This window comes from Odocoileus virginianus, unplaced genomic scaffold (assembly GCF_023699985.2).
Source record: "Odocoileus virginianus isolate 20LAN1187 ecotype Illinois unplaced genomic scaffold, Ovbor_1.2 Unplaced_Contig_26, whole genome shotgun sequence".
NCBI lineage: Eukaryota > Metazoa > Chordata > Mammalia > Artiodactyla > Cervidae > Odocoileus > Odocoileus virginianus.
The window spans coordinates 325,598-346,578 of NW_027224343.1; the positions used below are offsets into that span (position 1 = coordinate 325,598).

A 20,981-nucleotide genomic window follows, 5' to 3' on the forward strand; every position below is an offset into this window, starting at 1 on the left:
CCGTAATTCACCGCCCGCATCTCCTCCCACTGTTAGTAACCCTTCACACCACGTCTGGCAGGGAGGTAAGAAGCCTTTCCCACCTCTCCCTGCTCCAGTGCTTTGCATACTCAATTCTCTGGCTGATGCTTTTTCTTTAATTTTTTCCGGGGAAGTTTTTGGTTACACATACCTTCAAGGGGTACACACAGTTCCTAGAGGACAGAAAGGCGGAGTGGTGGTGACTCTGAAGCTGCACAGGGCCCAGAGCTGATTAAGGACAGCCCGGTAACCCCGGAGAGCACACACGCGGACTCTGGGCCAGGGGTGACCGTGTCTCTGACTGGAACGAACTCCCCTTGAGTTTATTACCTTACCCACATAAAAATAACTCTAGAGAGCAGATATGTGAGAGTTAATATATATTTCTTAATATACAAAAAGTTAAAGAGGTTTATAGGAATCCATGAAGGAACTAAAAAATATAAAGAAATGTAAATAGTCCATGTTTTAGTACTGAAATTTAACGTGTTTTTAAAGTTTAACTCAGTTTAATTTGTTTCTGAAAATTTAGTCCAAAGTGAGGTCTGTATTGTTGGACTCCTTCAGTTCAGTTCAGTCGCTAAGTCGTGTCTGACTCTTTGCGACCCCATGAATCGCAGCATGCCAGGCCTCACTGTCCATCACAAACTCCCAGAGTTTATTCAAACTCATGCCCATCGAGTCGGTGATGCCATCCAGACATCTCATCCTCTGCCGTCCCCTTCTCCTCCTGCCCCCAATCCCTCCCAGCATCAGGGTCTTTTCCAGTGAGTCAGCTCTTCGCATGCAGTAGCCAAAGTACTGGGGTTTCAGCTTCAGCATCAGTCCTTCAAAATGAACACAAAGGACTGATCTCCTTTAGGATGGACTGGTTGGATTTCCTTGCAGTCCAAGGGACTCTCAAGAGTCTTCTCCAACACCACAGTTCAAAAGCATCAATTTTTCGGCACTCAGCTTTCTTCACAGTCCAACTCTCACATCCATACACGACCACTGGAAAAACCATAGCCTTGACCAGACAGACCTTTGTCGGCAAAGCAATGTCTCTGCTTTTTAATACGCTATCTAGGTTGGTCATAACTCCTTCCAAGGAGTAAGCGTCTTTTAATTTCATGGCTGCAGTCACCATCTGCAGTGATTTTGGAGCCCCAAAAAATAAAGTCTGACACTGTTTCCACTGTTCTCCCCATCTATTTCCCATGAGGTGATGGGACCAGATGCCATGATCTTAGTTTTCTGAATGTTGAGCTTTAAGCCAACTTTTTCACTTTCCTCTTTCACTTTCATCAAGAGGCTCTTAAATTCTTCACTTTCTGCCATAAGGGTGGTGTGATCTGCATATCTGAGGTTATTGATATTTCTCACGACAATCTTGATTCCAGCTTGTGCTTCTTCCAGCCCAGCGTTTCTCATGATGTACTCTGCATAGAAGTTAAATAAGCAGGGTGACAACATACAGCCTTGACGTTCTCTTTTTCCTATTTGGAACCAGTCTGTGGTTCCATGTACAGTTCTAGTAGGACTCCTTAGACTAGGTCAGTTCCCTTATTTTTATTTCTTCCCATGACACCTGGTGCTTCCCCCTCTTCCACATCCCTCATGTGTTGAACCTCTTTGTTTCTAAACTATAAACTCTGTAAAGGCAAGGACAGTGTCTGATATTCCACTGCTGTAACAGACTGCTTGGTATATGTTTATAATTGTTTGTTTAATTAATTGTATCTTATGTCTCTTGGAAAAATTTGCATTCTCCCTAATTTAAAAAAAGTAACTCTGAACTGTTGATTGAATTGAAATAGTATAAACATGTTTCATGAGACCAAGAGGTAATAATTCAAAAGAAAAGTATAAAAAGTCGTCAACTTTCAAGAATTTTCAAGTTATCTAATTTCAAGAATCAAGATAATTTTTTTTTTGTCCTGTAACTTCTACTTTTCGGTGAAACTGTGTAGATAGCCCAAGTACAACTTTCTCTGCCCTTATTTTTCTATTATTTCAGCTACAAGTTCCAGTTTCTCTCTTTTTTCTTCCCTGTTTCTCTCTCCTTCCTCTTTCCTCAAACCCCCTACCCGCAATTCACCCCCAGGTTTAGTAACTTTATTGATGTTAAACAGGCCCAGGATTGTTTGCAGCTGCATAAGTCTTGCATGTAAAAATCCAATTTATGAAACAATACGGAGGAATGGTAGTTCAATTAAAAAGGTTTACTAAATTCTTTTAAATAGTAAATTGCTCTAATCCAGCCTACAATATTGTTATAAGCGACAAGAAAGTACAACTTTTTACGCCACGACTAACATTGTGGTCGCAGGATATAATTTCTTCCTGAATATTGAAGGAAAAACCAAGGGAAGACGTTTAGAGAGAACACAGGGCCCTATCTTCTGTCCCACGTGTCTCCGCTCCAGCGTTTCCTCTGCTTCCCATCGCTTTCTGTATCCTCAGTCCTTTTGGATCTCAAGCTGAGCAGGGAGAAACCAGGGCCCGGTCCTCGTCCTTTCTCCTCACACAGGAGCTGCCGCGGCACGACTGCCTCCGGGCGAGTTCAGCTGTGGTGAGGGGAAGACCGGGCGCCCGGACCTTCGTGCTTTCTGGAGTCTGTTTGAGCCCAGTCTCAACCAGCGGGGAAAAGGAAAGCCTCTGGGAGCAGGAACGAGCGAGTAACTACAAGTTCACTAACGGAACATCCCCGAGCACAGACTCCAACAGCAGAGGGCACCAGACCCACTGTCCGGGGCCCGCGGCGGGCCGCACGGCGGGACGGCCCTGGAAGATCTCTGGGACTTGTAGTTCGCCACGGTCTTCTCGGGGGCTCCCGGCAGCGGCCTGGAACTACAGCTCCCAGGCGGCATCGCGCGCCTCTCATCTCCCGGCCGCCTCCCTCTCGGACCCGCGCAGGAAGCCCCCGGGCCTGGAAGCACGGCCCCGCCCCCCGACGCCGTCACGCTTGTTTACCCCGAGGCCCCGCCCCGCGCGCCTGCCCGCGGGGTTGCCGTCACGCGGACGATGCATATTCATGAGGCGCGCCGCCCGCCGGCCTCCCGCCCGGCTCCACCAGCGCGCGATTAATATTCAATGAGGCCGGCTTGGCTGCTGGCTCGGCAGCGAGAGGCTAGGGGCGGGCGGGGGGCGGTGGCGGCCGGGCGGGCGCGCGGGATGGAACACCGAGACGCCGACGGAGCGCTCCGAGCCGCCACATAATCGCCTGGAACGGCCGCGCGAACGCCACTGGCGGCGCCGCCGCCCCCCGCTCGCTGTGCGCCCGCCGCCCCCCGAGCCGGGGCCGCGCCAAGCCCCGCCGCCATGGAGCCCGCGGCCGCGGAGACCCGCGCGGAGGGCCGGGCCGCGGCGGGCGGCCCCGGGTCCACGCTGACCGCGGCGCCGGGCCGGGCTGGAGGCGCGGCTCGTAGGCGGCGGCGCGGCCCGGCGCCCCTGCCCGCCGCTGGCGGGGCCGCTCTGGGGCCCGGCGCCAGCTCGCTGCTGCTGAGGAGAGGCCGGCTGAAGAGGAACGCGTCCGCCGCCGCCGCCCCGCGCCCCGCCGGCCTCCCCGCCCCCGGCCCGGCCGCGGCGCCGCCGTGCTCGCGGAGCCTGGACCGCCGGGCGCTGCTCCCGCGGCCCCGGCAGATGCTGCCGCTGCAGCCGTCGGACCGGGACTGGGTGCGGCACCAGCTCCAGCGCGGCTGCGTGCACGTCCTCGACCGCCACCCGGCCGCCAGCCGCCTGCGCCCGGTGCTCTGCACACTGGACACCACGGCCGGCGAGGTGGCCGCCCGCCTGCTGCAGGCGGGTCCCAGGGCCGGCGGCGTGCTGAAGGTGCCAGGCCGGGGCCCCGCGGGGCCGCCGCCCGGGAGGGCCGCGCTGGCCGCCGTCGGGGGGCCGCCGCCGCGCCGAGCCTCCCGCGCCGGCCCGGCGCCCGCGGGCTGCAGCCCGGGCGCTCCGCGGGCCCCGGACGGCGCGTGCCCGGCCCCCGAGCCCGAGAGCCCCAGGCCGAGCCCCGGCGCCGAGGGCGCGTCGGGCCGGCCGGACCCCTACTGCTCGTCGTCGTCCGAGGAGCTCGAGGCTGACCCGGGCCAGCCCCGCCTGCGCGGCCGCTCTTCGGATGCCTGGCCGCTCTCCCCGGCCGCCTCTCCGCCTCCGCCGACGGCCCCGAGGGACTTCGAGGGCCCGGGCGGCGCCGCCCGCGATCGGCCGGCGGAGGAGAGCCCGGGCGGGGACGCGGCGGCCGCGGAGAAGGCGCCCCCGCCGCCCACCCTGTACGTGCAGCTGCACGGGGAGACCGCGCGGCGCCTGGAGGCGGACGAGAAGCCGCTGCAGATCCAGAACGACTACCTCTTCCAGCTGGGCTTCGGGGCGCTGTGGAGGGTGCAGGAGGAGGGCCTGGACTCGGAGGTCGGCTGCCTCATCCGCTTCTACGCAGGTAAGGCGGTCACCTGCGCCCGTGCCGCGCGCGCCCTCGGAGCTCTGTTAGCCCTTCTCCGCTCGCGCGGATGGCGGCTGGGACCGAGCTGAGCGCTTCCCGCCGCGGGCGCGGGGGCGGCGGCGGGGCCCCGGGTGCTCACGCTCCTGAGAGGGGCCCTGTAGCCCTACCGTGACGGTGCCGCCTGCGGGTCTCGGGCCGTGGGGTTTGCAGCCTTTTGAGGCTTCAGGGCAACTTCGTGTGCCGTGAAACCAGCAGAGGAAAAGGACAGCGGGAAACGTTGGGGAGCGCCCGGGCTGCGGCCGACCGGGCGCGGCTGGCGGCGCCCGCGCTGAGCTCAGTCAGGGTCGGCCGGTGACCTCCTCCTGCTCTCCGTCCTGTCCTTTGCCTACTTAGTCCTCGATGGAACCCGGCAGCCACGATCCTCTTTAGTGATACTTTTCCTTAGCGCTTCTTGGCTTTATTTCAGTCTCCCCTGCAAGTGTACTTCTTCATCAGAAGTGGTTTTGCCTGTTTCTTTCTCTTGGTTTCTCCCCTCTAACCTTTATAGCCAGAACTGACAATGTGTCTTCCAGTAGGGATACATAGGGATCACAGTAGGACTTTAAGTGATTGCCGTTTCTCACTGAGTGTGAGCTAAAATCCTCTGCATCCGTTTTTCATTTTTAGATTAAAGATCTTAAATTTTTTCATTGGGATCGAATTGATGCATTAGATCAAGTTCTTGACCATGGGTGACTAGAATTTCTCTTTTAAAGACTTGTCTGGTGCTAAATTAGGGAGCTATGGGTCCTGGCTGTATATTTGAGCTAATAAGTTCTTTATGTCCTTTTCCTCTGCTGGTTTGAAGAATTATGTTTTAGTGGTAAGGAATTTTATTTTAAAACAAGGTTAGTGTAATAGTTAAATTAGGAGTTACATTCTTTCCCAAATTTACTAAAGTAGTAAATTATTTCTCCACTTAGGTTGTAGGTGGTGGTGGAAAGAGAATCACACTTGTAATTGCATTCATCTGTAGCCATTCTTTCCAATTTAATATTTTTGGTCCACACCTGTGTTCTAGTAGCAGTTTAGTCAGTCTGAATGAAGAGCTCTTTACTCCTACATTGATATATGCAAGACTGGTAGCATTCCTGGTGAGATGTTCCTTTATGTTTAATTAATTTAAGTGGATTTCTGATGGAATTTGGCCTCATAAAGAAAACTGTATTGTAATAGAATAGCATTTGCAGTACCTGAAGATAATGTCCCAACCGGATGACAAGTCTTTAAAAGTTTATGGTCTAGAAAATAGGTGATTTTTTAATTTTAATTAATGCAGGAGCAACAATTATATTCTCCTCTCTTGTGCCTCATGTGATTTATAAAATACTGTTATTTTATGGAAGCATTAAATGGTAATCATGCTTGGAATGATATTTTGTTAACACGAGAATGGTAAATGCCTCTGTGTGTGTGTGTGTGTGTGTGTGTGTATAAAGAAGCACGGTCTGTGTTAAGCATATTTTGAACATACTGAACATATTTTGCATGGAGAGATCTCCGCATGCCTCATTTTCCTCATGACCAAATTGCTGGTCATGATAAAAGTCCATGGGAAGGGTTTTAGGTGTCCTAGTCATGGCATTTAAATCTTTGATTCCCCTTGGTTGTCTCTTCAAGTGTGTCTAAAATGTTCTCAGTGGATGATATATAGGTTTATTTGTTTGCTTTTTGTTTTTAAACTTATCTCCATGTAAAGTTGACAGATTATCTTTCTGGTTAAATCTCAAATTTCTGGTGTGCTCATTTTAATCTTTTTGTTCTGTTGTTCATGAAAAGCAGTCATTGTTACTTCACTCTAAACTTACTTGCTTTGCTGTAGTATGCACAGGGTAAATACATATACCCCTCTGTGTACACGCTTGTAAAGGTAACTAATAAAATGGGGAAACCACACACAGCATCCAGCCTATTCTTGAATATGAAGCCTGTATACAGGAGTCCTAGAAGGAAGGTGCCTGATTGTTATCAAGATGTCTAATTGCACATTTTATACAAAATTGAGTTTATTTTAATCCAAAGTTAATATATCAAACATCTCTGTTGCTATTCATTTACCATAGAACAAAATTTACCATATCATGAGTCCACCTGAAGGTTTGCAAGGAAGTGTAGTTGTTGGTGAACAAAAGGGCTTTGTTATAAGGTGGTCTTGCTTATCACAGGAACATTATCAAGACTTCACATGTCATGGAGGTTTGCATTAAGCTGGGAGGAGATTCCCAGAAATTACCCCTTTGGAATGTAGGACACCCAACAAGAAAGTGTTATGTAGTAATTCTTTTCCTCAAGAAGAAGAGAATTGACAATTGTTTTACACCAGACCCTTTGAGTGGGTGTTTTGTACCACATTTGTTTTTAGAATTTTACATGTAACTTTTAAATTTGTTGCTTCGTATCACTTTGTTTATATGTGTAGTTGGAGTTAAGGATAGACTAGGAAGTTGCCTTTGAAGGCTTTTGAATGTTTTCCTGTATTTAAATTGAGCTCACTACCTGTTGTTTATATAGCTTGTCTATTTATCAGTTGCCTTTTTTGAGAACTTCTTGTCGAGGGAGAACTTCATTCTCTTGAGGTCACCTTTCAGTTAAATCTTAGTGTTTATGACCTGGCCCAGGTGATTCTCAAATAGGCTTTGGAAGCCATTTGTGGTTGCTTTGAATATTTAAATATTTATTTAGGCAAAGTAAAATGAAAGTCTTTAATGAACTGAAAGGCTTTGGACTCAGGGCTCTTTGTGATTGCAGAGCTGTGATAGAAACTTTAGTTTGAAAATCGTTACTGCTTCTCAAGCAGCCATGCTTTTAGCTGACTTAAAATAAGAAAAAAATTAATTGTGGCTTTATCCGAAACAACTTGTATGAAGTATTAGGTCTGTTAGATACATTAACATTTAATTTCCTTTTAAGATTTGCTATCTTAAATTTTACCTGAAAGAGAGTAATTTTAAGTGGGAAAAAAAAAATTCAAGAATTTATGTTGCTCAACATCAGTAATCAGTCTGTTTTGGACTCCCTGGGGGCACCTGAGTCAGTGATCAAGGGCAGTGTTACAGGGTATTTTTTTTATGTTTTTGACTCTCTTCTGCCTTTTAGATTTAGTCGTCTCGCCCTTTCAGCTGCAGTTGTGACGGGGAGAGGATGTTGACGGAGCAGAGAGCACACCCGCTGTGGCCGGTGAACCTTGGACCAGACGTTTTTACGTGTGACTTTCTGGGGTTGCTGTGGAAAAGGGACGCCTCACCCGCTCTTATTTTCCTTCCTTTCCTTTTCTGGGGATGATCAAACCTTACATGGTTTCCTCTGTGGAAATCAAGAAGGGGTGGTTCAGCATTGTGCTGTAATATTGACGAGCAGTGTCTTGTTACAATAATTACAGCAGCATTGAGTAGCATGGTATGAACATGTGACACCAGTGTGTGCTTCAGCACTCCTTTTAAGAACAAAGGGTTTAACTTTATTTTTGTTTTTTCACATTTATACTTTATACTTGTCTTTGACGTAAAGTGCATGCTGTCTTGTCCTTCGTTAACTGTGGTTTGATAATGTCTATTAATATGTTGGGTTTATTATCTTCAAAAATCTTAGAAGAGCTTTCACATGAATTGTCTTGTGTCCTTCCAGAAACGTTAGGGAGGAGTCAGCGTCAGTCCTCTTTTCAGACTGAGAAGCTGATGTGTAAAGAGTTCAGATTCTTGCTTCTGGTTTTTCAGTTCTTGGCAGAGCTAAGAGAGCATGCCCATTCTGTCTTACAGTTCATGTCACTTTCCACGAATCGATGCCGGATCTCTTTATGTTTGGATTTTTAACTTGGTTAAAAGCATTCAGGAAATACGCTATTTTTGCTGGTAATGAGGTGATATTATCCTCTAGTCCCAAGTGGTATTCCTTGTAAAATGTGGACGATTCTATTTTCATCATGCTGCCTTTAACATGAAGAAGCAAGACTGGATAATAAGGGGACGATACAGAAACAGTATGAAAGTGTTCCAAGTGTCCTGGTGGCACATAGTCATACATACATTCAAGTTGGTGTGAAATACAGCTCACCTAATGATTCTTTATTTTCTTGCTTGAGCATGCCTCAGTTGTTAAACCGTAAAATTGTCACTGGCTACAGAGTATTAGCACTTGATCTTCATGAAAAGTGGATAAGTTTTGAAGATGGCGGTGTGACACTTCAGTTCTTTTTTTTTTTTTTTTAACTTCAGTTCTATTAAAACATAGCTTTACTTGTGAGTATCAAAAATAGCTATCATGAAAGATTTGCACAAATCTTTTATTTGAGGTAAACTTATTTGTACTTTAGTGATCAATAGTGCTTTATGAATGTCACTATGTTGTTCAGTTTTTGTAATTTCTATATTATATAGGGCTAGAGAGTAAGTACTCTCCCTAAATTTCATGGTTATTTCTAAAATGGTGTGTTTTTTTTTTTTAACACTCATTGAAATAATTGTAAGGAAAGGAGATGAGTGTAAATAAGTTTATGAAGTTTCTTTTTTGTATCTGTAACATTGTTAAATGATTGGTTATCCCAAGATTCTTATTTTTTAAAGTGTAAGGTGTTTTATTTTCTTGTTCTCTTTCTTTATAGAATGCTGAATTTGATTTCTTGGTAACATAGCATTTATTGAGGTTGTGTATGATCCAAGGCTCGTATAATACTTGGCACTTTAGTTTAAACATTTGTTGAGTTGAATCTGTGGAATTTTGTGAAGCAGCTGATGGTGTGTGTCCTGAATCTTTGGCCTGTTACCCAGGGGTTATGTTAAATACACACACACATCTCTCCAGGACACACCCCACCCCCTCTCCCAGGACACAGCCCTCTCCTAGGACACACCCACACACCCCTACCTACCCCCCCCAGGGTAGGAGATTGTACATGTGGTTCTGTTAATACCTTCACGTGAATGAAGCTGTATGTGGATTTTGAGATTCTCTCTCGAAGTTTTCTTAAGAGTTAGCAGGTGTGCCCACCTCCTTTTCACAGGCATCTCTTACTTCAGCTTTGAGATGAATTTAATGAGGCATCTATCCAATGAGGCGTCTCAGATTTAATGATTTGATTGTGTGCCAGAGTTGAATACAGTTGAATCTACCTGGACAGGAGAAGGTTTAATTGTGCTGTGACAGTTGTGAGATCCTGAAGCCACTCAATAGAAAAGCCTTTTCTTTAAAGATGCTGGCATTTTGAAAAAGAGAAAGAAATGTTATTAAAACGTCCAAAATCGTCTGGGTAAATGAAGCCTTTTTTTTTTTTTTTAATAACCCCTGAAAGTCTCACCTTCTAAAACCTCCTCTACCCCAGGCTTCAGGGACAACACTGGTGACAAGAGGTTTTGAGTCTGGCTTCCGGTCCTTCTGCTTCTTGGGCAGAGTCTTTTTATACTTTCCTTTGGTTTTCTAAAGATAGTAGAGTTAAAATAAAACCAAAGGACATTGACCGTATGGATTCTTTAGATGTATTAGCTGCTTATAACCTAAGTCTGTGTGACTGGTTGTTATGAAACTTCCTCTCTAGGCTTTGGAAATTTTTCTTAAATTGAAATTCCAGGGCCTGGAAAAAATAGACTTTAATGGTAGTTTGATTAAAGAACATTAGGATATTTGGTTAACTATGAAATAGCAGCTCTTTCAAGTTACGTGATAATTGTACTTTAGAATCAAAAATAGTAATGGTTACTGGATTACTGAAGGGTAATTACATGTCAGTTTAGAGGTGGAATGGTTTTCTTTTATATATATATAAAATGTATGCCTGGTATGCCTTTTAGTATGTTAAATGAAGCAAAGCATAACCATCCCTAATGCCACATTAATGCTGAAATGTTTCCCTGTTGTATTTTTACACTTGAGATTGCTTTAATACATTGTAATCTGTATTAATAATAAAGGGTCTTGCTAAGGTATAAGTCCAGTGCCCTGAGAGTTTGGGACTTAGAAGTTTTATTGGAGTGAAATATTTTGGTTATACATTATACATATTTTTAAGTTTATAGATGTCGATACTTTAGCAAAACACAAAAAAATCCAGAATTTCGAAAGCTGTTTGTTTGACGGCGTCAGGCCTTCGTTGTGGCACAGGAGATGTTTCTCACATCATGTGAAATCTTTTGTTTGGCTTGCGGGCTGAGCTGCCCCGTGGCATGTGGGATCTTAGTTCCCTCCCGGGGATCAAACCCCTGTCCGCTATATTGCAGAGCAGGTTCTTAACCACGGGATCACCAAGGAAGTCTCCCCAGATCAGAATTTCTGACATGTATTTTCTGAAAGGAAGCTTGTTAGAAGTAAATTAGTCTCCTTTCCAGTTACGTGAAAGCATTTGGTTGATAATTGAATAAAATTTGAAATAATTTTGTTTTGGACCATGTCAATAATGATTGGGAAAAAAAATCTAGAACTTTGAGATAATTTGAATTGGTTGATTTTTGTCTCCCTCCCCCGCCCCACATTCTTTTCAAGCAGGAAGAATTTTGTGCTTGTTGGTGTCTAGTTCTGCTGGCGTGTACATCTGATGAAGAGCAGGTGGAGAGTGTATTTTTTCATGTGTCTACCTCCATTAGTAATATGTTAGAATGTTTGCGTTTTCTTTCAGATACCAGGCATGCTTTTAAGTACAGCGAGAGAAACTACGAACTGTACTTGTTTCCACTGCCTGTTTAATACTTGTCTGGGTTTTACAGTCAGCTCACTCCTGACACATGGTCCAAAGAGTGCGATTTTATGCACAGAATCAGTTTTTGACTCTTATTGTCATGTATGAGAAATACATACTTAAGGAATTCTTTCTTTGTTTCTCATCATATACTGGGAGAGCTTTTTGGCTATAACGGGCTTCCCTGGTAAGTGGGGGCGGGCTTCCCCGGTGGCTCAGATGGTAAGAGTCTGCCTGCAGTGTGGGAGCCCCAGGTTCAATCTCTGGCTTGGCAAGATCCCCTGGAGAGGGGAATGGCTACCCACTCCAGTATTCCTGCCTGGAGAATCACATGGCCGGAGGAGCCTAGAGGAGCTTGGCAGGCTACAGTTCGTGGGGTTGCAGAGAGTCTACACGACTGAGCGGCTGACACTGCTCGCACTGGAATGGGGGCAACATCTTAGGGCTTCGGCGTTTGGCCACTGTGACCTGATGTGGGGTCTGTAGTTTAAAGAAAGGAGTGGGGAAGCTCTGTGTGCCTGTGGCCACCATTTTAACCTGCTCTGGGCTCTGAGCTCCTCCTCAGTAAAATGATGAGCTTGGGGTAGAGTACGTGTAAGATCTCTTCCAGCTCCTAACGTCCTGGGGCTCCGTTGGAAGGTCTGTTCTTCAGATTAGAAGGACTAAATGTTGTCATTGTTTTGTTTTCTAAGACCTGTCTTGTGGGATTAAAAACAGCTGAACCCCCTGCCTTTTGTCATGGAGAAAGGAACATCCTTGGACCTAATACAGTCAGCCTGAGGTTGTCAGCCAAAGCAGATACCTTTCTGGCGTAGATCAGGACCAGTGACGGAACAGACGGCGTGGGGTTGCCCGCTCCCTGCCAGCCCTTGTCTTCAAGTAGGAGGTAGGAGCCCGCTGCTGCTAAGTGACCGACTCTGCGCGACCCCACAGACGGCAGCCCACCAGGCTCCCCTGTCCCTGGGGTTCTCCAGGCAAGAACACTGCAGTGGGTTGCCATTTCCTTCTCCAATGCAGGAAAGTGAAAAGTGGAAGTAAAGTCGCTCAGTCGTGTCTGACTCTTCGTGACCCCAGGGACTGCAGCCCACCAGGCTCCTCCGTCCGTGGGATCTTTCAGGCAAGAGTACTGGAGTGGGGTGCCATTGCCTTCTCCAGGAACATAGATACTCGTTTATCCTGAGTCCCAAGTTTTATATGGCAGTCAATCTATGGAGTTCGTTAATTCCTCAGAGATGACTGTTCCTTTCTTACTGTTGGAGAGGGAACTTAAGTACGACAGGTAAAAACACATGCGTCTGGCCTGTGTCCTCTAAATCCAAAATGGGGGGCATTTCTCTGGATAGTCTCTGAGAGGGTATGTGGCTGAGGGAGCTGATGTGCAGGTTTATGTAATAAACTGAGTCTCTCCTTGGGGGAGAAGTTAACACCCTGGAGTTGGGGGAGACGTGTACTATTCCTTACACACATGTATACATGATAACACGCACACATGTTCTCCATTGAGTGTGGAGGGGGGAAGTAATGGGAGGTGGTAGGTATAATTGTGGGTTGAAGGGCGTGGGTGGAGTAAGTAGTCTTGGGGGGGAAATCTCTGTTTAACAAATGGCAGTTCTTAATCGTGTAGATCTTTTTCCCCATGTTTTAGTTGGTGACTTATTTCTCTTGTGACCGGCATTTTCCTTGTCCCTGTTGTGTTCGATGCCTGCGTTGCTCCTCCTGACTTACAGACCTGTTTCCGGGGGGGTGTAGCTGGGAGACAGCCTTGGTTTGCAAGTCACTCTTTTCTTTATCTGTTGGCACTTTTGTGTCAGTCTTCCTCTAGGTGTTCAGGCTTCTGTGTCATGCGTAGTAGGAAGGCCTCCTCATCCCAAGATTTAAGAGGGGTGGGCAGATTTAAAATAAATTTCCCACATTTTCCTGTGGTATTTTATAGTTTTATTTCAGCCTATGTTGTTTAAGAGAGGAAGTAGGAACGAACGTTTTATTGGATAATCGAGTATTTCTTTAGTGACTTAAACTGTCACCTTCCCTCAGTTTGTGTCTTTTGTTTTTAACTGATAGACATTTGTATCGTTCTTACGATGTGCTAGGCACTGTTAAGTGCTTTGTAAATATGAGCTCATTTAATCCTCATAACAACCCGGCGAGGCAGATGGTGTTACCCCCGGAGGGTTACAGGTAGACGAGTTACTGGAGCAGTTGATTTAGTACTCTGGATTTGCCAAGCCAGCAGCTTCCCAGGTGGTGCTAGTGGCAAAGAACCCATCTGCCAGTGAGACAGAGGAGACGCGGGTTTGATCTCTGGGTGGGGAAGATCTCCTGGAGGGGGGCATGGCGACCCACTCTCAGTGTTCTTGCCTGGAGAATCCCATGGACAGAGGAGCCTGGTGGGCTACAGAGTCAGAGTCGCAAAGAGTCAGACATGTCTTAGTGTGTAACAGCCTGACTTGCTGACTGTGGAAACCTTGTCCTTAACCACCTTCGGGAGCCAGTTGGAGCAGGTCAGCATTTGGGGAGCATGCACTCTGAAGCAGTTGGAGCTGAGACCTGCGTTCTGAGCGTGGCCCTGACCCCGGAGCTCCGGCTCCCTCTTTCCTGTTTTGTGGAGGCAGGTAATGACCTTGAGTCACATGGGGTCATTAAGATCAAATGGGGTGAGAGCAAGTACCTAGGACAGCAGGACTGGTATCACCTAGGCCCTGGGTCTGAGGCTGAAGGAGCCCTGATGGAGGAACCAAGAGCTGGACTTGACCGCTGGTGCCCCCTTTCTTAATGCAAGGCCTGCGAGGAACCCTTTAATCTCCTTAAGCCTCATTTATTAGAGAGAGAGAAGAGGTGGTGAAAAAAATCTGTCTCAGAGCCCTTCCTGAGGTTCAGATTTGATGTGGAAGTGCTTTGTAAACTGTGAGATGTTCTACAGATTTAGTTTGGTGCTGTTGTTTTTAGCACTAGTAAATTGCCACAAGTGTTAATTAGAGGTAATTAGGGCTCATTAAGGAAGATGGGCTATTTTATTGCTCAGTGACAAGGGCAGACTACACTTTCACTCATTCATTCAGTCCCATAACTACTATGAGTATCTACCATGTCAAATGTATTTTTGATTCACAGATAACTAATTTTAATTTTCTAGGATCCCTTGAAATACTTGTAGATCTGAGGGCATGTTTGTGGAAACAAGTGAGCCAGTGTTTAGAAAACAAAGGTGGAAAATGTTCTGATAGAGGCAGTGGTTCACCCATGACTGTCGTCACAGGGATGGACAGGCTCCTGACCCCACTTATGTGTCCCGAGGAGGCCCTTGAGCCGTCGTGAAGGACCAGAGGGGGCAGACTCTGCCATAACTCTGGACTCGTGAACTGTTTGCAGAAGTAACCATCAGTTACTAGTAGATCAAGGTCTCATCGGACTAAGTTTAGGGTTAGTAATTCCAGATGGATTCTTTAAGACTTACCAAGCTTTTTACTTAACCATTTGCATCATTTGCGCTTCACCTGGTATCATCATTTGTGAGGATCTAAGTTCTGGGTTAAGCAAATGTTAATTTTGCTTTCTTGAAAAGGCAAACATGCATATGCTCAAGGTTGCCCTGAAGCCTGCCAGGGGCCTCCAGAACTCTGGAAAGTCTGTCTCTTATTTCTTTCTGTAAGGCCTGCGAGGGTTTTGCTTTCTTCTGATTTATGAGGTTTATGGGAGATGCTGTCTTTATGTTCCACAATGAGATACTTCCTTTTAGTTTAATGTCATGTAGACCAACCATATTAATGTAAAATTTGGAAGATGTGGAGTTGGTCATAACCTGAGGGTATTATCCTTAGCTTTGCCCATCTACTGTCTGAATTGTCACTGGAGGAGGAATTTTTTTAAAACTTCTTAAGTGGACTTGGAGGAAACACAACTGTTAAGTGTTCACGTAGGCAAAAACAACTGTTCTATCCATGGCTGTAAAACCCGTGCTGCACTTAATGGTAAATTAAGTCTTCACTAATGGCCTGTTACAAATTTAAGTGGAAGACAAAATGTCTCTGTGAAACATTGTCTCATATAGTAATGTGAATGATGACACTAGAAAGAATCTTTATTGTTTTTTTATGTTCTAAAAGTATGATAAACACCCTGTTGTTTTTTTTAAAGTTATGCAGATCCTGGTTGACTAAGATAAGTCATGCTTCTGATTAAAATGAAAATACTTGTAATTCAGACTCATCAACATTCAGGTTAATTCCCTGCCAGTTTGTGTTTTCCACTGTTGGTTGCACCTTTCTGTCCTCTGTGACAAGTTTTTAGAGACCTGAGTTAACTCATTAGAAGAGTATCAACACCCGACAAACTGATTTTTACGGGGGATGTTAACAGAAGTGTTGGCATCAGTGTAATTATAAGGGGAATAGTTACTATTAGCCCTTGTGATTGTAGACACTGAAATTCTCTTGTCAGTCAGTCAGGTCAAGCGCTCAGTTGTGTCTGACTCTTTGCGACCCCATGGACTGCCTCCCTGTCCCATCAACAACTCCTGGAGTTTGCTTAAAGTCATTTCCATCGAGTCAATGATGCCATCCAACCATTTCATCCTCTGTTGTCCCTTCTCCTCCTGCCCTCAATCTTTCCCAGCATCAGGGTCTTTTCAAATGAGCCAGTTCTTCACACCAGGTGGCCACAGTATTGGAGCTTCAGGTTCACTTGTAACTAAGTCCTAAGAAGAGCTTGATGTTTCTAACCAAAACCTGAGCAGTACTGTCTCTCTGATAAATTGTTGTTGTTATGCAGTCGCTGAGTCGTGTCCGACTCTATGTGACCGCCTTGGACCGTTGCCCACCAGGCTCCTCTGTCTGTGGGATTTTCCAGGCAAGAATACTGGAGTAGGTTGCCATTCTCTTCTCCAGGGGTCTTTCCCACCCAGGGATCAAACCCGAGTCTGCACCACTGGCAGGTAGATTCTTTGCGGTAAATACACAGGTACACATTGATAAATGCACAATGACAGAAGTTTTATAAACCTGTGTGTTGGGACTGCTAAAGGAGTGATGTCATTGTGAAGATACCACATCAGGGCCCATTTCTGAGAGCAGGGATCCTCTTGTAGTCACTACACTTGGAATGCTGGTTTTTTGTTTTTTGTTTTTAAATCTCAGATTGACTTGCAGCTGCTAATAGAGAATTGGGAACTCACGTTGCTTCGTACTTCCATATGTGTTCATGAGGTCTCCCACCCTAGCCCCCAGCGAGACAAAACGGTCAATAGCCTCATGGTTCTGAGAAACTGATAGATTACCCAAGCAGGGTTGATCTCTAGATAATACTGATGGATACAGGGAAATGGTGGTGATCATTTATCTTTAAGGTACTTTCATAAGTAGACTGTATATAGCCCCTTGCACAGTATGTTCTTTATCTTTTAGAAACGTTTGTAATATTGGACTAAACCAGCGTTGTCTGTAAATGGTTACTGTTAATCATTCAGAATCTGGCGAACATGATCACTGATAATTCCTGCTAGGGACTAGCTTTGCCAAGCTTCACGGGTGAAAAATGGGTGACAGCGTCTTGGATATTCCAGGGAGAGCCTAGGATGAGAGCGCTGGAAGGGACCAGGGGTGTCTAGTCCAGTCTCTTTGCTAGTGTAGAAGCCTGCACTTCCCCAGTCCGGACCGACGCATCTGGCTCCTGCTGGTTGCCTGCTTGCTGCGGGTGGAGGTGGTGCCCCTGGAGTGTGAGCTGCGGAGCAGCAGCGGCAGCATCTCCCGGGAGGGGTGGGGGGGGGGATGCAGACGCTCAGGCTCACTCAGACTTTCTGAAAAATCGGCCTTTTAACAAAATTCCCCGGGCGACGCATTTCCACAGTGCAGTTTAAGAAGTGCCAGTGCTGGATGAGTTGCGAGTGGCAGAGATTGGCCGTGGAGGAGGGAAGCCGGTGGGAGTCTGCGTGGTTCCCGGAGACGCTGAGCAGGGGAGGGAGCAGATGCACAGGGCCCAGTAGCTGACGTAGAAGCGCAAAGGTGACGCCTTTGCCCTTTGATGAGAGGGTGTGGGTCAGTTCCTGAAAGTAGGAAGCAAAAGGTCGCCTGGGGGTTTCACTAATTAATTCCGTCAAACTGGAGGATTAGGACTCTAGTTGGGAGTTGGTGATATGAGAATGAATGAAAATGTGTCTCCTGCTCTTCGTATTTAAATATTTTGCAGCTGAGGATGAATTTTGCTGAGGATGAGTTTGAAATGGTGACACACTTGAAGCTGACAGTAGTCAAGTGTTCAGCTGGCAAATGGACTTGGCTCACCCCCAGCTTCCAGATCTCAGTGGGTCATTTTGCTTTCTACTGCTTTTCATATGTATGGTAACTCTCAGGGAGATGATACAAACCTTTTTTATTTACCTGGTTTTCTGGTAAGAGCTCCTTTTCCATACTCAGAGTAAATGCTGGTGGGGCTGTGGCCCTGGATGGAAGGGAAGAGGTCTAAAAAGAGTGTTTCTGTTAAAGTTTTGAAGCTCTCAGGATGAATGCCTTGTTTGAATGCTGAGGCTTTTCTGTCTGGGGTGTGGATGGGGGGACATAAACAATTTGCATAAACAATTATGTAATTTGCATAAACAAGTCCAATAAAACTTGAACCGCCTTAAGGAAGGCTTTGGTGAGTGCCAAGGGGACCCAGAAGCCAGACAAAGCCATTCTCCCTGGAATGCTCCGGGAAGACTTCCTGAGGACCCCTTCCTGTGAATGGGACCAGTCCTGCGTGAAACAGGCGTGTGGGAGCCAGGGCCCAGTGGGAGGGTGGGACGTGCAGGAAAGTGTGCTGGGGGGGGGGGGGGGCTGGGGGTGTTAGAGGGTGAGCGGGGGACTGGGCGGGGTGGGGGGAGGTGGAGGGAGGCTGGGCCACTGGAGAAAGGCCCCCCAGGTGAGGGCGTGGTGGGCCGTGGGAGCACAGCGCAGAGATGGGGGGCCGGGAGCTGTGTCTCGGGCATGGAACTGCAGGAACTGCAGGGCCTTCCTCACCTGGCGGCCAGTTGCAGGGAGGCCTGGAGGGAGACCAGAGCCTGGGAGACGGCCTCGGGGCGTTTAGCATGTGTTAGTCAGCCAGCCTTGTCCACTCGCTGCCACCCCGTGGACTGTAGCCCACCAGGCTCCTCTGTCCATAGAATTCTCCAGCATTTAGTCAACACTTAAAGCACTCTGTTAAAGCTAAGTTCCAAAGAAGGCATTTTGCCTCAAGGAGTTCAGCCCAGTAGGAGAAAAAGAATTGATTACAATGGAGAGTCACCTCCTTTTGAGGTTTGTGCAGTGTGGTTTTTACCAGGCAGGGAGTTAATCAGCTTGGCTGCAGCTGGGGCAGGTGGGAGATGGTTTTGAATATTAGAGCAGAAAGAACTGCAGGTGTGGGAATTGTTTGGAATGTAGAATTCTAGGGTCTTACCGAATGATTGTGTGTTGGGGAGAGAGAGTAGTGCAGGGTTTGTTGTTTGCTCCTAGCACCATCTGCATGTCTTCTTGTAGGGAACGTGCTGCTGTGTCCTGCGCCGGGGTGTCGCCTGAACTGAGCCACAGGCCTCTCACCCTGGGTCAGGGGCACAGGGAGGTCTCTGGTTTGGGTGACTCCCGTCCCCTCACCAACATCCAGAAGAGAGGAGAGGGAATTGGCTGTAGGGTGAAGGAGAGAGATGGTGAATTCGATTTGGGTTGTGTTAAATATAAGGTACCTGGAAGACATTCAGGCGTGTCTGAAGTGCTCGGGGATTGCCATGTGTAGGTAGTTGGTACCGTCCTGTGTCGAATGAAACTGCTCGGTCAAATGGGCGGCGGGAGGAGAGGGCTGTGGAAGCAGCTCCGAGGAATGCCTGTTTAAAAAGCAGCGTAGTGGACGCTGATGTGTGGAGGAATTCAGATATAGAGAGAGATGGCATGTGTATGAAGGTTGGTTAACAGGCAGCGTGCAGTTTTGGCAGGAGATGATGCTGATTGTTACCTTTCAGGAGGACATTGATGGAAAGGGGCTCAAACCATCTGCTGTTGATAATATTCTCTGCGTTTTTCTGGGTTTTATTTTCCTGGGTACATGCATATACGGAAGTGTATTATATGTGCTTTACTAGATGTAAGCTATCCCTCAGGAGAAAGAAGAGATGTGGTTCTGAAGGTGGAAACCTGAACAGTGAGCGGCATCCTCAAAGGGGAGCGAGAGGAGGGTGCTGGCTGACTGGGGCGGGGGGGGGGGGGGGGGGGGGTGAGCAAGGGAAAGTCCTGGGAGAAGGAAGACCGGGACGCGTGAGCCCTCCTGGAGTTTACCGCGGGCAGGACAAGGCCCGGCTGTTCCCTGAGACTGTTAGGAAGGAAAGGCAAAGACACAGGTTCACTGCGACATTCAGGAGATCGGGCCTCAGTTTCCTTGCTGAGAAGGGGAGAAGAGTCAAGTCTCAATGTTTGCTCTGTGTAATGGGCTTTTTCTTGAGTGATCAGTCAGCTAATCATCGATCATGCCGCTTTGGGGAACTTAGGACTGGGGTTTCCGTCTCCACTGAATTTTCTGTCTGGCGATCCTTTCTTGACTGTCCTAAGGCACTTGCATCTTACCCGTGTGGACAGGAGGGGAGGGGAGGGAGGTAAACCAGAGGTGGAGACCACTGCACCTCGGGCTTGCATCGGGCGGTGCATCCGGGGGCCTGGTGCTTCCCTCCCCATCTCTGTGTCTGTCTTTAGGCAGCCATGGGCCGCTGGGGTAGGGGTGTATGGATGTGCAGACATGTCAAACACCTTAGAAACGCTCTGGCGAAGCTGGGGTCATAGCTTCCATGAGCTTGTGTTTCCTGGCTGTTTAAAAACCACTGAGGGGGCAGTGGCCATCCTGCAACGGCTTGCTTTTGTTTTCTCATGACAAACCAACGACGCCTGCAGGTGCCAAGGCTGGTTCTGGAGGACGTGCTTTCCATTCCTAGGTCGTCAGAGTGACCTGTGACTTGAATCTGTTTATAAAGTGAGCATGAAGAGGTGATAAATGGTAAGTTTAGATAGATAGAAGTCAGATTGTATAGGACATAGTTATTCTGAAATGCTCTTCAGAAACCATGCTACACCTGTGTTTTTCCTCTTGTGAGTTGTACTGAGTGTTACTTTCTGTTTTATGCTCAGCACTGCGCTGGATGCTGAGATTTCAAATTGTGTTTATTGAAACACAGTTAATGTGGTTAATGAAAAGCACAGCTAGGTTGTTCTTAAGAATGTAATTGCCACAATATTTACTGAAGTAACTAAATCATCTAGTTATGTTATATTCTGGTTGCAGAGTTTGTTTCTGTAAGATTTTGTAAAGACCTTTTGGGTAATAGGATAGAAAGTGTTGAGAAAGAAACATAATTGTTATCTCTTTGTATCAGACAATAATTCATATCAAGCAAGGTAAATTGCCAAACACACTCCCTGAGGCAGGGAGCCCAGCACGTTCAGACCCAGAGGGAGGGCTGGGAGAAGCACTGGGTGAGGCTGGCGAGGTCGGCAGGTCAGACGTGGGTGTGCGTGCTCTGGCAAGTTCCGCGAGCTGTGGTCTTCACGCTGCTTCCTTGCCTGCCCCTGGAATGAGATGCAAGGTTGGTAGATATGCCCTCTTGCTTGTACCTGGCTGTAAGGGTCTTAAAGGCCACAGTTAGTGTTTTGGAACTGATTATGAATCTAATAGGAAAGCATTCCACTGAATCATCAAGCATCACATAGATGTGTCTCTCAAGGACAGGTGCCACGACTATCAACATGACGGTCACTTTATAACTTCCTCTCATCTCCTCGGTAAGAAGGACAAGGTTGGGGTAAACGTAGCCCCGTCTTTTCAGTGTTTGCGGGCCCCTCTCTGCCCCAGGCG

General features: G+C 47.3%; 1 protein-coding gene across 1 annotated transcript in view; it reads left to right on the forward strand.

Moving 5' to 3' along the window:
* Positions 1–3,093: 3,093 nt before the first annotated feature.
* Positions 3,094–20,981, forward strand: part of PHLPP1 (PH domain and leucine rich repeat protein phosphatase 1) — a 214,777-nt gene continuing 196,889 nt past the window's right edge. The window contains exon 1 of the mRNA XM_020905594.2: positions 3,094–4,438. Within this exon, the coding sequence (XP_020761253.2) occupies positions 3,325–4,438 (1,114 nt within the window). The 5' untranslated portion in view covers positions 3,094–3,324. The remainder of the gene's footprint in view (positions 4,439–20,981) is intronic.